General features: G+C 47.5%; 1 protein-coding gene across 1 annotated transcript; it reads right to left on the reverse strand.

The window, feature by feature from the left end:
• Positions 1-16722: 16722 nt before the first annotated feature.
• ACKR3 (atypical chemokine receptor 3) lies at positions 16723-17979 on the reverse strand. The gene has a single exon (XM_014961990.1). It carries the CDS (start codon positions 17925-17927, stop codon positions 16833-16835), a length of 1095 nt encoding a protein of 364 aa, XP_014817476.1. The 5' UTR covers positions 17928-17979; the 3' UTR covers positions 16723-16832.
• Between the last annotated feature and the right edge of the window lie 795 nt (positions 17980-18774).

The raw sequence follows: 18774 nt of genomic DNA on the forward strand, positions 1-18774 counted from the left end.
CCATCCTCCTGACACCCTCCCTTGAAGTATTTATGAGCATTGATCAGATCCTCCCTCAGCCTTCTCTTCTCCAGACTAAAAAGCCCCAAGTCCCTCAGCCTTTCCTCATAAGAGAGATGCTCCAGGCCCCTCATCCCTTCAGAAGGCTCCTCTCCATTTAAATAAACAACTTGGAGGATGGAGCACAGCAGCCATCATGGACCCTGGTATCTGAATATAACTTTTAGCTCCATGACCTGATCCCCTGATGAAGGTAGCACCAGCACACTGAGTGCATATAAAGCCAGTGATTTTTTGGAGGAGGAGGAGAGGAAGAGCTCAATTATTTTTCTTCATCTGCTAGCAAAAAAACCTATTAGGATATTAAACAGCTAGCAATTGCAACAGCAATCACTAGGAATGCCTGAGAGAGCTCTTACCTGCTGGCATGCAGACCTCTCATCTGGAGTTCATTTATCCATGTTCACTATTGATGTTGAGAAACCACAGAGGTGGTTGGGGAAGGACATATTCAGAAGAGACCTGAAGTTATTGTGGAGGTCAGTCTCCACTGCCAATGTCACCTCGGGGATAAAAAAATGTAACTGAAGCAGCAGACCAGCGTTTTGGTAGAAGAAACACCATTTTCAGCACCACCACCACCTAAAAATCCAGCGTTACCAAGCAGATGTGGCTCCCACCACCCTGAAAGGCAGGACACTTCTGCCTCCTGTCTGCAAATGCCTTGGTGTTATCAGAAACAGAAGGCACATCTGTAATACCTCAAGTAACAGAGGTCCATATTTATCCACGGGATCAACCACAGGATGAACTAGTGATACCGTGTCTGGTTCTGCAGCTGGCCATGGCCCATCACACCTGGAATTACCTCAAGGGGGATGACTCCTGTGGGTCTCCAAACCTTCTGGAGGCAAGACTGCACAGAAGAATGGCATTTTTACCCAGCGGGTCTTAATCTGCATCCCATTTTGCTGCTAATTCCCTCAGGAAGCTCTCCTAGCGCCGAGGATCGCCCGCGTCGCTCCTTTAATTACATTCAGTTACTTAAACCGAGCGAGAAAACCCGCTTTAGCCATAATCATTTTGAGCTCTGAGGAAATCCCATAGCCCATAGGTGGAAAATGTAGATCTAATTTGTATATTCCCCCTTAAGTGCTGCCTTCCAGGTCTTGCCATGATTCATCTTTAGATACGTGCAATCACTCACTTGACTTAACCTCAACGTGGTTCCTCCAGGGTCTGAAAAGCAGGAGAAGAGCTGCCTGCTTCTTATTTTGGGGGTGTTAAGTGGAAGGTCCAGCAGGAAAGGAGATACCTCTTGGGAGCTCCCGGGTTGCTCTCCACCAGGATTTTCTCCAGGCAGCTCCAGGGCTAAGACTCGACGTGCAGCGCTGCTGCTCTAGGAAAGGACCACACATAACTCAGGTTTAAGGGAGGGGGAAAAGAAAAAAAAAAGCACATGAAGATCGTGGAAGTCTCAGGGCAAGTAAATTACTGTTAATTGTGAGATATTTGATTGCAAGAAGCACCAGATGGCCAGCCATCTGTTTTTTATTATAAAATTAAACAAGATTAACCCAAACAGGATTTCCTCAGCATTCTTCTCTGACTGGCTCACAAATACATCTTTAACACCTATGCTACAGACACGGCACAATCAGAAGCTCTTCCTGCCTTTCCCTAATCTACTTGGGCTAAATGCTGTGCTGTGTAATGCCCTTGCACATAAAGATTTCCAGGGGATGGATTAATTAAGAGATGAGAGAGCTGGGCAAGTTCAAACAGAAGTAACCCCAGCAGAACAGCTGCCTTTTACTCTACTAAAACACCAAACTCAGGTTTGAAGGGCACAAGTGTACGGGCAAGAGAGGATGTTGCCAAGGGCAACGGAGTTGCCAGGGGCAACCACAACTGGGGTACCAACCTCTCCTGCCAGCATCAGCACTGGGTCGGTGCTGTGATGAAGAGGGATAGAACAGCAAAAGGTGGACAAAGTGGATGGAGCCCCTGTCCTCTATTCATCTCCTCTCGAAGGTAGCCAGACCCTCTGACCTCCCCTCATCCTCCTCACTGCCTTGGTCCCCTCCATCACCATCCCTACAACAAGAAAAACTAGTTCAATCCACCCACCCTGTGATGCACAGCGGGCAGCTCAGCACACAAACTCGTCCCACCAAAGCAAAGTGCATGACAGAGAGGTGGCAGCATCCATCCTCCTGGCCAGCAAGGGTAAGCACTTGGCTCAGGTGCTACACACACAGCATCACAGGTTGGAAATCATCCAGGTTGGAAAAGACCCTTGGGATCATCGAGTCCAACCATCAACTCTACAAAGTTCTCCCCTACACCATATCCCCCAACACCACATCTAAACCACTCTTAACACATTCAGGGATGGGGACTCCACCACCTCCCTGGGCAGCCCATTCCAGTGTCTGCCCACTCTTTCTGGGAAGAATTGCTTCCTAATGTCCAGTCTAAACCCACCCTGTTGCACCTTGAAGCCATTCCCTCTCGCTCTAGAGGAAATCTCATCACTGCTCAAAAGATGTCTCTCACTACAGTGCCTCTACGAGCTCAGGAGTTTTCTTTTCCTTTCTACACATATGCCTACAAACTTCAGGAATGTCCTCCTTGCCCCAACATCACCAAAACACCACTCCTGAAAAGGCAACGTTGCAGAAGCTCTTTTTTGCCGCGTACGTTTCGTGATAACCACGTCTTTTGCAGGCTGCAGCCACTCTTTGGGCCAAGATATATAAGTACAGAGATCAAGCCCTGCAGAAAGCAGCCCAGATAAATTTTGCCTAGCAAGTCAGGCTTGCAGGACCTGCTAATCCAGCAAGTTTTCAGCTGCTCTGGGAGTCAGCTGCCTCTCATGCTCTCCCTGGAAGCTGGGACCCCGCCAAAAAGGCTTTTCCGAGCCCACCCAGTTACCCTACACACATGTTAGAACATTATTGGATTGGATCTTGCAGCTGAAGCCAGAGGAGCCCCTGTCCCTCTGCAAGCTTTTCTCATGCAGATTACACCCATCTTTGCTTGTCAGAGCAAACGGGTTGTGAGCTGAACACAAAAGGGTGTTCCAGGGGAGGTGTCCCCCAGCATAAATCCCCAGGACGTGGTGCATCCAGAAACTATCAATAATACCCCACTCACACCCTCCTATCTTATCACCTCCAGGCAGACAATCTGCTGGGAGAGTTTAATTGCCCATCAGCCAGCAGACAGCAGGCCAGGGCTCTAGCTCATGTAAACACGATTAGTTGGGTTTTTTTTTTGGCTTAGCCTTGAATATCTTCACTTTCACGGATACCCCCGGAGAGAAAAATACCACGGTGGTCGTCTTTTTTGGGACAGCAGCCAGCCAGCTCACTGCACCCCAGGCTGATTGTCCCCATCGCTGCTGCTGGTGGTTGGGATTCCAGCTTGCACCCATGCACAGGGTGACACAGCTCCTGGAGGGACACATCACATGGCCAACTGCCTCGTTGGCATCTTCTCTGAATGCCAAAGGAGAGAAGTGCAGCTGGGCTTTGCCTGGTTACTCACCCACAACCCAGAGGCATGTTTCCTGCTCCTGGTTTGCATCTGGACCCAGCTCCTACTGGTGGTTGGGAAACACGTGATTCCAGCTTGCACCCGTGCACAGGGTGACACAGCTCCTGGAGGGACACATCACACGGCCAACTGCCTCGTTGGCATCTTCTCCAAATGCCAAAGGAGAGAAGTGCAGCTGGGCTTTGCCTGGTTACTCACCCACAACCCAGAGGCATGTTTCCTGCTCCTGGTTTGCATCTGGACTCAGCTCCGGCCAAATACAGCAGAGCTGGAAAATATAGGGTTTGGGATGTAGCTCCTAATAAACCACACTTCGACCCCCTCCTCTACAACACCAAGGAAAAATGAACCCAAAAGACAGATGCTGACAGAGCTGATCTTCCCACCTGCAAACACTGCATGGTCTGGCCCAGTAGCCATTAGCAAAGGGGGCACAGGCAGAGGAACCATCCTCTCTCCTTCCCAAACTGGCTGTCCCACCCTGGAGGTAGCCCAGCAGTCCAAGCCACCCATCATTTATTACACTGGGATGGTACTTCCCCAACAGCCTCACCAGTTCTTCACCAGTGCTGCTCCTTGCCAGAAACAACTGCAGGTCCCACTGCCTGAACGGAGCCAACTCCATCCTTCTAGTGGGCAACCTTACCCATCCGGTGTCTTTTGAGCAACCTGGTCTGGTGGGAGGTGTCCCTGCCCATGGCAGGGGGGTTGGAACTTGATGATCTTTAAGGTCCCTTCCAACCTGAACCACTCTGTGATTCTTTAGGATGACGGACTGCCCCAGGCACACCCCACCACACATCCAGATTTTTATGTATTCTGGAAACCATGTAACTTCTTCCATTTTGCGATATGGTTTGTCTTTGAAAATAAATAAATAAATACAAAGATATGGTCTCAAACATGAGAAAAGCATGAACTGGTTATGTTGCCAGCCAGTTAACTGCTTCTTTTCAACCTACTGGAAACCACCAAATGGAGACCAAGTTCCCCTCAACGACAGGCCATTCACCTCTTTGAGGCCAAAGCCCTCACGCTGGCACAGATGTGAGGACAGTTCTGCCCCATATCCTTGGGTGCAGACGAAGATATTGTAAGTTAAAATATGGTTCATTCACAGGCATATTCAACTGAAAAGCTCTAATATGTCTTCTCTCCTCCTTTGCTTGCCTTTTCCACAAGAGAGAGCCAGGCTTGCCTTAACCTGGACCAAATTACAGAATGACAGAATCACAGAATCTTCTAGGTTGGAAGGGACCTTAAAGATCATCTTGTCCAACCATCAACCTGACTGACAAAAATAGACACCCGCACAACAAACAAGGAGCATCATCACTAAACCATACCTCCCAGCACTACATCAATCTGTCTTTTGAACACCTAAATTACTTGGTTTTCCACAGTCTTATTCCCAGAAGGGACTAAATCTCCAGGAGAACTTGGTCCAAAGGCAGACACCTCAGGTGGAAAACTCCAGTCTCAAAAGGCAAAGGCTGACAAAGGTGTATGCAACTGAGAAAAGCATCCTATCATAAAACAGCAAAAAAACTACTATCATCTAAGCAGTGATGTGCTACACACATAGAAAGCATAGCTTAAAAAAACAGCTTTTACATGAAGGGAACAGATGCTCTGAGAAAAAGCCCTGCGCAAAGTGTTCCCTTTGCCAAAAGAGTAAAAGGAAACCTACTTCAGCTGAAGAATCAGCTCTTAAAGGCGACCCCCAGTAAATGAGGTATAAAAATGAATTCAGAGCATCTCCACTACTTTCTTATCTTTCCGGCAGAGCATCCACTGGGCTGGGCTTTCTCTGACGATCGCTCCACCACAGCCCAGCTGGGGAGATGCCCCAGGAGGTGGAAGCACACAAAACATTCAAAAAAAAAAAAAAAAAAAAAAAAAGTTTTTATTATGACCTTGCACATAGTCTTTCTGTCCACAGCTGTGCCCTTGCGCAGACCCTTGCCATAGGAAGGTATTTCCAAGCTGGAGCTCCTGCCAGAGCTCCAGTTCCTGGTGGTCTTCAGTGCACAGCAAGAAACAGGTCTCAGTCACAAGATCGCTCAGGTCTTGGGGAACAGCAGTGGGATCCCACCACCCTTCTCTGTCAGTGCAGTCCCTCTCTGGTTGGTTCTCATGGGGGCAAGAGGGAAGGGAAGGAGGCATGTGGACCAGGGAGCAAAATCTGCCCCATGCTTGCTGGCATCGCCCCGTGTTTCCCAGTTAGGCATGCACGAAGTGTGAGAGCTGTGCATTTCCTTCTTCAAAACCTGATTTCATGGAGCAGTCCCATCGAAACTGAAGGGCTAATTTGCAAGAATAAGCTCTAGCCATGTTAGTAACAGCTTTTAACACTGAGCTGTAATGAGGTCAACTCAAATTTGAATGTGTGTAGCCCCAACTCTTACTGTCTGAATTTCCATAGAGACTGTCTTGCATTCAACAGAGCAGAACATCCAAGTGAATTAGACTAAAAATCACCATTCTTTAACATTAATTTGCACACATTTTCCTGCAATGCAAAAAAAAATAAAAAAAAAAAAAAAAAAAAAAAAAAGCAGTTTTTCAAAAAACGACAAGCTTTTTAAACATGATTTATCCATGCTGGGTACTCCTCTAGCTAACCAGATGCTTCCAAATATCTGGCACTAGAGAAAAACCTATAATTTTACCCCATGATATATTACCAACCCATCTTGCACAGAAAAAAAACTGGCTGCTGTTGCAGGCGGGGAATAGAGGGGGGAAAAAATAAGTGGATTACACCATGAAACAAAAGAGATTTCAAAGAGATATGGTATTATCTCAGAGGAGTTTCACAAAAAGCCAGTTGAGTATGTCAGATGTGGATCGGAAGGAGGATGCATGCAACCCTGGAATGCTCTTCCAGGGATGGTTTCTACCATGAGAAGAAACCTCTGTGTTATTTTCATCAACCCAGTAATGGGGTAGGGATGGGAAACCCCTGCCCGAGCAGGGATCATCTACCAAGGGGCTTTCAGACACAGGTTTGCTGCATATGACTCCTGCAACATCTCATGGTGCTTGATAGCACGGGGACCCCAGAGCATGTCTTCCATCAGCTGGCTGTACGTGATACCATCGGGGAAAAAACCAGCCCTGGTCCAACTGGGGAAAACCAGATATGCTTTTGGCCCAAAGAATGGCTTGGGTCTGTTTTTTTCCCAAATCTGTCTCATCTAAGAAGAGATATTGCTTCCTATGAACCTCGCCTCAGTCGCAGGCAGCAAGACCATCGGTGCAGGAGGGAGGGAGCTGGCTGGAGAAACACATGGCCCTTGTTCCCGCAGCAGTATGACTATGAAACTGCTTCCACAAACCATCATCACATGAGCATATTTGCAAAAGGACCCAGAGAAATCACCCTCAACGAGAAGAGACCTGCAAAGGCAAGGGAAAAAAAGAGGAACAGAGAACTTGGTGGTCACCGTCAGCCTTGCTGTTAGGACTTCAGGTGACAGTTTGTGCACCAACAGCACCACAGAATCATAGAATCATAGAATGGTTAGAGTTGGAAGGGACCTTAAAGATCACCCAGTTCCAACCCCCTGCCCTGGGCAGGGACACCTCCCACCAGACCAGGTTGCTCCAAGCCCCATCCAGCCTGGCCTTGAACCCCTCCAGGGATGGGGCAGCCACAGCTTCTCTGGGCAACCTGTTCCAGGGTCTCACCACCCTCACAGCAAAGAATTTCTTCCTAGTATCTAGTCTAAATCTCATTCAGTTTAAAACTGTTCCTCCTCATCCTGTCACTACACTCCCTGATAAAAAGTTCCTCCCCATCTCTCCTGTAGGCCTACTTTAGGTACAGGAAGGCTGCTCAAATAGGAAAGAGCCTCCCTTTCCCCCAAACATCTCCCAGGTCCAACACACACCACAGGCAACAAGCTGCTGGTCTCATAGAGCAGAAGGGCCTCATGAAGCCTCATACAAAGAAATCCAGGCCAAGAGGTGTCTTGGACTTTCTCACTGACAGAAGATTAAAGAGAGAGCCAAAGGGCGTCATGAAGCTTCATACAAAGAAATCCAGGCCAAGAGTTGTCCTGGACTTTCTCACTGACAGAAGATTAAAGAGGTCACCATCAAGAACATCAGCAAATTGCAGGGAGAAGGCTACAGGTACAGAAGCACTTATCCACCCATGCAAGTAAATCCCATTTGCTGCCACCAAACTACCTGGACCAGACTTTCCAGCCACATAAAGGTGTGTAACCCACTGATGCTGGTGGACACTGGCAATTTATCCCTGGAGATGCTCACAACCCTTATACAAACAGGGCCTGGCCCCGAATCCAGTTTGAAGAAGGATGCCCCAGGGAAGTTGTGGCTGCCCCATCCCTGGAGGGGTTCAAGGCCAGGCTGGATGGGGCCTTGAGCAACCTGGTCTGGTGGGAGATGTCCCTGCCCAGGGCAGGGGGGTTGGAACTGGATGATCTTTGAGGTCCCTTCCAACCCTAACCTTTCTATGATTCTATGATTCTAATAGGGTTTTGGCTTTAAAAGAGCAAATCTACCCAAGTAAAGTGTGAGACTTCTTCAAGCCTACAATTTCAGAGGAGTCACGGAGCTGAACCTGTCTCAGGGTCTGGTTTTTGTTCTTTATTAATCATTTTCACAGGCCTTTGCACTTTTGGATTCCAGCCTGACTGGAAGCAGCAAACACTGGAAACACTTGCAAAGCTTTCCAAGTGTGAACACCCCCCCCCCCCCCCCCACCTCCCCAGAGAATGTTTAATGCACTTCAGATTTGCATCCAGACTTCCCGGGGTCACCCCTCTCAAACGCTCAAGATGTTCACCTGGTGGAGGGTTTCCAACCTGAAATCCAGGCTTTCAGCCTGAAGCATCTTTTGCAGGAGCAGGACCAAGACATCACCGGGGTGCAGAAGAGTGAGGGGGCTGACAGGCAGGGCTGAGATGGCTCCCAGAGAACAGCTTGTGATAGCAAACCATCAGGTCTGCTGATCCTTTTCTCCCTGAACTACCCACTTCTCATCCCTTCCCGGGTATCTCCTAGGCTCCGTCGCCCTCATCCCATAATTAGATTGAACAAGCAGCCATTGAACAAGAGGTCTTCGCCTCCACAGAAAGACACAGCTCTCAGGCGAGGCTGAGAAAGCCTCAAGCCATGCCAAAAAATCAAACGTGGCCGAGACATTGGGAGCAAAGCTGCCTCTCAGCCAAGAGAGCTGGAGCGTGCACAGGGAAGAGCCTCCCTCCCTCCCTCTCTCTCTCTTTTTTTCCTATTTTATTCTCCAGACTTACAATGAGAGCTATTCTCTCCTGGAAGGAGGAATCCAAAACACTCCAGCTTTTCATCGAATCGCTGCAAAGGGAAGGTATAGATTCTCCTCCGTTGGCCAACCTCCCATTAAAGCGGCCACCTCGGGCCCATGATGAACCGGTCAAGCTGAACCAAGAGGAAGCAGTGGCCAGTGGCTCTTGGGAGCTTGCAGAATTGGTGTTTCCAACTGACTGCCTCCCCTCGCCCCTTCGAACCCCTCAACCAAAACCACCGCATTCACCCGGCCAGACGGGACAGGAAGTGGGAAGAAAGACCTTTCTCTCCATCACCACTCCTCTTTATAAAGCTGCCACCCCCATCCTCCCACCAAGGCAACGGAGCAACCCTGACATCCAAGCCAGCCATTGGAACAAGTTGGCTGGGTCGGAGACGAGAGCTCCAGGCCACGTCTTCAAGAGCTCAGGATCCTCCACACAGCACAGAATTCCCATACCTTTCCTCCTCCGTTGGTTTAAGAGAGAGGCCACCTGGAAGAAGAGAGCCAGGAGGGAGCATGGCCATGTCCTGTCTTCACAGAATCTTCTAGGTTGGAAGGGACCTCCAAGATCCTCTTGTCCAACCGTCAACCTGACTGAGAAAAATAGACACCCACACAACAAACAAGAAGCATCACCATCACTAAACCAGCCCTCCCAGCACTACATCAACCCGTCTTTTGAACACCTCCAGGGATGGGGCCTCAACCACCTCCCTGGGCAGCCCATTCCAGTGTCTGATAACCCTTTCAGTGAAAAATTTTTTCCTATTTTCAGGTGGTCTTCAGGTGAAGACCAGGTCTTCAGGTCTCAGACGTTTACCAGTCCTCGATGAAAAGAGGCAAAAATGATTAAAATGCCCTTCAGAGGAGGTTCATATGTCTGTCATGGATAATCCTGAGCTGGGCAAATCCACTTTGCCCCAGCCATTAGGCAAGACAGCCAAAGGTAGTGAAGATGTAATGGGGTGCCCAAAGGAAGGGAGATGCCAGCCTCCTGGTTGGGAGACCAGAAATGTGGTTCTCCTTCCCTCTCACACCTTCTGCTCTCTGGAAACACCATCCCACAGACCTGAAACGAAGCCTTCCTACAGCAGAACCTGTTTGGGAAGTGCCCAGGGGGTAGCTTGGTTCCAATTTGGGACTCCTCACCAATTTGCACGCTGGCCAGTGCTGGGAGGACTCCCCCATCTCGAAGCCCATCTTACCCACCTTCAACGGGGTTGAGATGTGAGCTCTGTGGGTCAGGCACAGCTCGATGGGTTCATCCTCTTGGGACCCAAGTCCTAATTAATGAAGATATTCAAGTGTTGTGCCCTCGTTGGACCAAGCCCCACGGCGTCACCCCCATCGATAGGGAGCTGATGGGAACAGATCCTGGCAACCTGGATGGTGATGGGAGCTGTAACCCCAAAATGCAGATAAAGCCACCCTGATAGATGCAGATAAAGCCCCAAAAAAGTGACTTTGCCTTATTGTGTATCCCCATTCCCTGCTGCAGAAGACATAAATGTGCCTGTAGGTGGCCCAGAAACACTGACTTATTAAAAAGAAAGGCCGGGGGGAGCAGAGGGGGAGGAGAATGAATGCAGCGTTTGTCAACCTTTTGGAGAATTGTTATTTTTTTTCTCTCCCGCGTCGTTGGTGCTTGTTTTCCAAAGATTTACATTTTTTTGTCTGCGTGTCATTCGCTCTTCATGCATTTTGAGACCCTCGGAGCTTAGAAATTCAAAACACTCGTCAGTCGCGTCAATCCTTCTGGACAAAACAAGAGCTGCCACTTGGATGAGGGGGGAAAAAAAAAAACAACAAACCCAAAAAACCTCAAAACCGAACCAACAAACAAAACACACTTTTCTCTCAAGCTGCGACTCGGTCACCCCGCTCAATGCGAGCGAGACAATGTTTAGAGCAAGCAAAAAAAAGAAAGATCTGAGTTTTCATACCCGTGGGTGGAACCAAATCGATTAAGGTCATTTCCTAGGTAGGTTGGAAATCTTCTGCAACAATTTTTTTTTTGCAAAGAAAAAGAAAAGCGCCCCCTCCAAAAAAAAAAAAAAAAAAAGGGAAAAAAGTCACTACTTGCAGAAACATTAAATCTGCTTGGGTAACTCAGAATATATGTTGGCAAGGCAACATATCTCAGCTTGAACAGTAAACCTGCTATGTCAGAGGCTCTGCAACATGTGAAAGAGACTTTGGGTTTCAATATACCATGCTGAATTTACTTCTTTTCAGCCTTTCATGCCCAAGTTTTTGATGTCTCTCCTTTCACTCTTGCAATCGATAGGGTGACCTTTACTTGATAAAGTTTCCTGACCTTTGCTGTTGTGGGCATTGTTCTCTTCAAAGGGAATTTAACTCATTTTGTTTAGTCTGGAAATAGCACCGTTTGCACACACAGCAAACACGATAGGGGCTTGATTTTTATTTTTTTTCCCTCCTAACCCAGTGGCGAGAGGTAAAAACATTCATCATCAGAGTTGGCTTAAAACTAGATGATGTCAAGAAGTGTATGATATGGTGGACCTCATGAGTTGCACTGATTTCATCTTCACATCAGCACTAAAGCCCCCTGGCATCTGCAGCAGGTCCATTTGGTTTCCCAGAACTTTCTTCTAAAGATATATACCTTCTTGGTAAGGGGGAAAAAAACCCAGAAAAGCCTTATTCTGATGCTCTTACCCCAGAGCAGAAGAGCATCCTCCTCCAGCCCCACGGTAGGGCTGCTTTCTGAGCAAGCTGCAAGAGGGGAAGCACCAAAACCTGACTGACCTGAGCTGTTCCTCTATCGTGATGCTGTGGGGACAGAAATACTGGTGGAATAAACCCTACAGCAGACCAATTTCTGCTGGGCTCCTGCTCTTGGGTGGAAAGAGCTCAGACCTCTAGTTTATCCCTGACATACCCATTTATTTCCTTTTTTCCTGGCCATGGGTAGCATCTTTTGTCATCATCTTATCATCTTTTATTATTTTTTTTCCTATTCCAGCACCGGTTTTACATCTTGGCAAAAGAAATAAAAAAAGGCCCTGGGGAGGCAAATCTCAGGACTTGCAACCCAGACGGTGAGGCAGGGAAATGTTTTCTATTTCTGAAATTACATATTTTATCTATCTGAAATATTTTAGCCACAGGATTGAGCGGTCTCCCTGGATTTATAGCATCACTGGGATGGTAGCATCTCCTTGGCACTGTGAAGTTATAACATTTCCAGGACAGAGACCTTTAGCTACAGTCTTGCACTTACTCCACATAATCCCAGAAAACCAAGTAGATCAAAAAACCTACAAGGAACTTTTTTTTCCAACAGCACCTACTAGAATGGAAGGAGACTGATTTTTCTTGTGACAGGGGGGTGTCAGAAGAGTCAGCCACGTGCTTTAGGGTTCCAGCTGGATTATCCATCGCAGGATCTTCCTGAGCCTGGTTTGAATCATACTATAACCCCATAATGCAAGTATTTTTGCAAAAGCAGACTCGGGTTGTGATAATCTGTTGTGTTGCTATTAGGATGTCTTTGCGTGAGGGCTGTACAGGGGGTATTACCCTGCATTAGCAATGCAGATGTGCACATTTGCACTCCCACCCATACATTTGCACGGGATTAGGGCTAAAATCCCTCATCCTACTTAAAAAAATAAAACCTTATAAATCCCAGATAGCTCTCTTTAAATCAGCAGCATTATCCTCCTGTAAATCTGGGGTGCGGATCAGAGCAGACTCGGGCTCTGATGCTCTTCAGTAACAGAGCAGGGAGACTAAAAGCAAACCCTGGGCTCTGTAGGTATCAATTCCCCCCAAAACCCACCCCCCAACAATCACACCATGCCCTGCTCAGCCCCACAACCCATCCCAGGGGCTGACCCCCCAACTCCTCAGGGTTACCTGCAGAGGAGAAACCCTCTGCAACAGATTAAGAGCCGGCTTTGGCAGCGGCGCCGCTGCCACGTGCTTCAATATTGCTCACAGCTGAGTTATTTCTTGCTTCTTAGGAACTTTGAAATGGCTTTTATGCTCAGTGAGCTCATGAAAGGCGAGTATCTTAAAAGTCAGCAGCGCTGAAACGATGAATTAGCCAAAGCAGAAACAGGCCAGCGAGGCGTTTCTTACAATAAATACATTATCTAGATGGCTTTGCCAGAGGAGCTGATTTAAAGTCACTGCGCTACACCTGAACGTCGTTTATGGCTCATAAAAGGAAATCTGTGGTTAAGTAACAATAAAGAAGGAACTGCACTTTCTGTATTTTAAAAAAAAAATGAAAAAAAAATAAAAAATTTCCTTTCTCAGGGAGCAGATGGATTTTTACTTGCTCGATGCCTGCCTCCAAGGCACGTGGAGTCCGACAGCGCCGGGATGCTCTCAGCCATAAAGCCCAAGAATGAAGCAGGAGGACTTGCTCCAACATGGATTTTGACCTCCTTGCAAAGGGAGGACCCAAACGTCCACGGGTGCTTGTAGCTGCCAGAGGAACAAGGGGAGATCACCCCCAGGCAGCCCACCAGTCCTGCCCCAAATGCCCTATCTCTGCACCCCTCTGCCCTCCAACCAGTTTCCCATCATCTGCCCACTACCAACCTTCTCCCAGAGTCATGGCTACCTCGGGGCCACCTATCTCCACGTCAGTAGCATCCAAAGAGGATCTCATGCACCCTTCCCAAGCCCTAGTGCTGCTGCTGGTGGTGGTGGTCCTGCCTCCCACCTCCCTCAGTCATTTCAGGAGACAAGGTGGGTGCTCAGCCCCAGGTCTTCTGGGGACATTCAGTTTGGAGGAGGCTGAAGGGAGACCTCATTGCCCTCTACAACTCCCTGAAAGGAGGGTGGAGAGAGGTGGGGGTTGGCCTCTTCTCCCAAGGGAATCATGACAGGAGCAGAGGAAATGGTCTGAAGTTGGGGCAGGGGAGGTTTAGATGAGATATTGGGAAGAATGACTTTCCTGAGAGGGTGGTCAGGCACTGGAAGGGTCTGCCCAGGGAGGTGGTGGAGTCACCATCCCTGGAGGTATTTAAGAACCATGTAGATGTGGCACTTCAGGGCACGCTCTAGTGACCGAGATTGTTGGGTTGTGTCTGTTTGTGGAGTTTTGGGGGGCTGGTTTGTTTGGGTTTGGGTTGTTTTTTGGTTGGGTTGGTTTGTTTGGGTTTGGGTTGTTTTTTGGTTTTGGGGTTTTTTTTGTGGTAGGACTCAATCTCAAAGGCCTCTTCCAACCATGAAGATGTGATTCTTTCCACCCAAAGAGCTGGAAAGGACCCACACACGCAAGGTTACAGCTGTTGACAAGCGAGGGTCACGGCCATGACCTTTACCTGCTCTGACTCTGCTTTTGGAAAAGGCATCATCCCACCACCATTCACCTCCCCAACGAGGAGACCCGGAGACTTTATCAGTCCTCCCCAAGCAGCAGGTCTGCAGGACCTGCTCCACATTCACCACAACCTGGGATACCCCCAGGGCTGATGCCACACTTCAAAATACCAAACTGCAGAGAGAGAGATGGGAGCTTCTGCCAAATCAAACCTTCAAACCAGCTACAGCATTGCAGGAAAACATCATACTCCCCGAGACAGGACCTGAACTGAAATAGTCACACTGATATCAACTGAAAAATAGCCTGCAGGTGTATGGGAGCAGGATGCCAAAGCTCTCTACCTTTGGTGAGGACACACAGCTGCCCATCTGGATGCCAGGGCATGAAAAGCAATGCCCAGCTAAACCAGGACCACTAATTTCTCTATATTGACACACTGCCTCCAATTTTAACTCTCAGTACAACATGCCGTCCCACAAGCTTACAGGAATACCTCCATTTCAAATACAAAATACCTCCATTTCAAATACAAAATACCTCCATTTCTTAGAAGTGTCCTGTCAGGTTGTGACAGTTATGGTGGCAGCCGTTCTCCACAACCACCTCCTCCATCTGGGGGATGGACCAGGGCTTTTTCAGAACCACCAAGGCACAAGGAGGGGGATGGCAGACCTCACAGTGCTGGCAAACATCTCATTTTGTAGGATCATCTTTGAGAAGGCAATAAAGCAACTCGTATTTTTGTTTCTTTCGTGGAAAGAAACAAAAATAGAGTCAGTACAAAATTCTTTGGGCTCTTGGGATCTCAGAGGGTTGAGGGCATGCTTTGATTTAAGAGGAATTTAAGTGTAGCCTTCACAGCCAAGCAGTTAGCACCGTGCTGGAATTGCAGAACATGCAAACCAGCAATAAGTTGGTGATGGTTGGAGAGTCATCGTTAATTTAACAGGAGTTACCTTGTCCCGAGACAAAGATGACCACGATTCAAGATGATCTACTTCAGATGTCCTGCAGCAGCTGAAATCTTGCCCCGCGCTTCGACAACGCAGCACTTCAAATTTTCAACAGGAGCCATAACAAAGAGAAGAACAGATAAAAAGGGATTTAATGGTGTCAGGACTGCTAAACTCCCCCCCAGATTCCATCCCAAGCCAAAAAACGGCGGAGGACTGAAGCTGGATTAGTCCAAATATCCGCTCCATCTGCGTAGTTGCGTGTTTTTCTTCCACTTTTTTATTCCTAAAGCTACAGACACGGCCTTTCATCACTCCCAGCAGCTTTCACCTTATAAATCCATCAAGCTTTACCTTCCCAAACAGCTCAGCCTTCCAGGGAACCGCTCCTCCTACCCCTTCCCCTTCACATTCCTTCCCTCAACGGTTCCTGCCCACCCACCGCCACCAAACGCCGGGGAAATACAGACTGACCTGTTTGCTCCTGCACCAAACAAAGGAGAGAAGGGATTTCTTCTTTGGGACTTCTTCTTTGGGATTTTTTTCTTTGGGATTTCTTCTTTTTGGCTTTTTTTTTTAATTTTTCCTTTCTCTGAGGAGGAGGAGGAGGATGCCGGCGAGTCAAATCACTGGTAGGCATAGATTTATTTAATATATATATATAATTTTTTTTCCCCCCAGATCTTTATTTTACAAAAATAACTTACAAATAGAGACAACTCTCAGAAGTTAAGATCATTCATTCTGTGCATAAGGGTATACAGCTCGGTGAAGTACGGGCGTCGGAGTTAACAACTCATTACAATACTGTTAATTTTATTACAGCACATACATTTCATGCTCCAGACACGTGGGTATGACCACCACGTAAAGCTAGGGCTGATAAAAAGTGTGCCAGCCAGGGAGGATGCACTTAAAAGATCATTTTCACTCTGCTATTTGTCATCAGCCTCTTACCTAGGGTAGTTTAAGCCAATCTAACACTCAGAATACAGCACTCATCAGCAATATACTTCAAATACACGATAAAAAATATATTTCACTTTCAAATACAATTGTATAAAGGTACAACCGAGAGCCAGAAAATAAAGTCTCAGAGCTTTTAAATAGAACACACTCTATATATAACATATACAAAAGGAGACAAGAGGGAATCTACACGTGGAAGAAAAGAGCTTATCCTCGAAATGCATATTATCTAGGGTACACAATGGCTTTGTTTGCTAGAAAAGTCATTTCCATTTGCATAGCGTTGTCCAGACCGGGCTAGGAGGAGATCAAACAAAACACACCAACAAAAGGCTTCGTTTTGGTACCACTTCCATTTTGCACCTGATTCTACTCTTTAAATTACACTTGGCTATTTCTTTTTTTTGTTTGTTTTTGTAGGCTTGAATTCATGCCCCGTTCAGGAGAAGCACAGGGAAAGGAGGGGTAAAAAAAAAAAACAAAAACAAACCACAAAACAAACCACACACACACAAGAAAAAAAACAAACCACCAAACCAACACACACAAAAAAAAAAAACCAAAGGGTAGGCTTGAATTCATGCCCCGTTCAGGAGAAGCACAGGGAAAGGAGGGGCAAAAAAAAAAAAAAACCACAAAACAAACCACACACACACAAAAAAAAAACAAACCACCAAACCAACACACAAAAAAAAAACAAAGGTCAGAGAGTCAAGGAGGTTTCTTTCTGGGGTTGCAGTCATTTGGCATTTTGCTCCAGAGCTGAATACTCTGCTTCTGAGACTCTGGAAGCATCGATGAGTTTCGTGAGCCCCGTTTTGGCAGAGTACTTGAAAATAAAAGCCTTCATGAGCTCGTATCTGTAGTTGCGGTTAATGAAGCTGTACAGGATGGGGTTGACGCAGCAATGGACAAGAGAGAAGCACTGGGTGACGTGGAGAGTGGCATATAAGAAGTTCTCCATCTGGCAACTGAAAGGGATGAAATGAAGGCTGTAGAAGATGTCGAGCAGGACGGCTACGTGGTAGGGGAGCCAGCAGACGAGAAAGACCACCACGTAGGAGAAAATGATCTTCCCGTTGCTCTTCCTCTCTTGGTCGCTGGAGGAGGAGATGGTCTTGGCAAGGAGGAAATAAAAGAAAGCAATGACTGGGAAAGGGATGAGGAAGCCCAGCACAACGGAGATGAGCTCCATGCCAATCAACCACTCTTTGAAGCTCTCCTCCGGGTAGACAGGACGGCAGTAGGTTTCGTTGTTGGAAGAGACCGTCTTGAGGTAATAGGTGTCTGGGAGAGAGGCAGAGAAGGCAAGGAGCCACACCAAGATGCAGATGCAGCGCCGGATTATCTTCTTCTTGCGATTGCTGGAGTTGGTGAAATAGGCAACTGAGAGGTAGCGGTCCACGCTCATGCACGCCAGGAAGAAGATGCTGCCGTACAAGTTGATGGAAAAGATAAGGTGAGTTATCTTGCAGGTGATTTCACCCATGTGCCACTGGTTATGCTGGACAAGGGAGACAACCCACACCGGAAGGGTGATGACGACACACAGATCGGCGATAGCCAAGTTGAAGATGTAGAGGTGGGTTTCGTAGCCAGTCATTTTGGCTTGGAGGTTGACCCACACCACAACCGAGTTGGCCACCAGCCCGATGACGAAAATGAAAATGTAGAAGAAGGACAGGGTGTAGAGCAGGGCGCTTTTGTTGAGCGTGCCGGGGCATGTTGTCGCATCAACCGTGATGCAGTCACCGTTGTTGCACGTCCAGTTGATCTCCGTCAAGTTGGCCGTTTCCAGAAAATCGAGGATGGAAGTCAAATCAAGCGCGCTCATGGTCGCTCAGTGTGGAGTTCAAGTGACCTGCAGGCAAAAGAGGATCAGAAGAAACAACCTAAGTTAACAGAGACATTTCTGCTGCCATCTCCATACCACAAAGCACATGCAGGACAAGCTGGTTTAGTAATGACCTACTCTTGTAAGGCACTTTTAATTAATTAAAGAGAACTGTGGAGTAAAACAACCAGAACAGACACATCGCAAAACTCATCCGGTCGACAAAAGAAGAACAGCATTAGCTTTTTCTGTGATTTTTTTCTTTTTCTTTTTTTTTTCCCCCCTTGCATTTCACATCTGACATCATCAGGTTGGCTATCGTCCCCGGGTGTGAAATCCACAAAGCACACCGTGGCCAAATAAATGTCAGGCAACTAAATCTGTCTTCTCCGGCATAAATGATGATACTATCGCTTTCAGCAGGGGAATCTTTAAGCCATTTTATCTGCACTCCCTCAAGTGTAGTAGAATTGATCTGGCTGATACACGGTACCGTAAAACATTTACCACAAGCTCTGGTCAGCATCTTGTCAAGCCCAGCTCCAGCTGCATCAAACAGAAACGGGGAACTAAGGGGCTTTGTACCCTCGTCCAATTTTAAATTTAAATCCTGCTCCATCCTCCCCCCCCTTCTCTCCAATTCTATTTTACAAAAGCATCCCCCTGCGTTTTAACGATTATCACGTAGCTTCGAGAAAAGAAGTCAGAGCTTGACCACTGGGTAGGGTCTGCTGGGCTTAAGTTTTCTTTTTAGGAGAGTGCTTTGATTTACAAAACACTCCCCCCATCACAGCCTGGCTCCACAACAACTGCTTCCTCCCCACCCTTTTGCTTTTCTGCTTTTCTT

This window comes from Calidris pugnax, unplaced genomic scaffold (assembly GCF_001431845.1).
Source record: "Calidris pugnax isolate Ruff unplaced genomic scaffold, ASM143184v1 scaffold357, whole genome shotgun sequence".
NCBI classification, from domain to species: domain Eukaryota; kingdom Metazoa; phylum Chordata; class Aves; order Charadriiformes; family Scolopacidae; genus Calidris; species Calidris pugnax.

Coding starts and splice junctions, on each gene's coding strand:
- ACKR3 (XM_014961990.1), bottom strand. CDS start 17,927: ATGAGCGCGCTTGATTTGACTTCCATCCTCGATTTTCTGGAAACGGCC.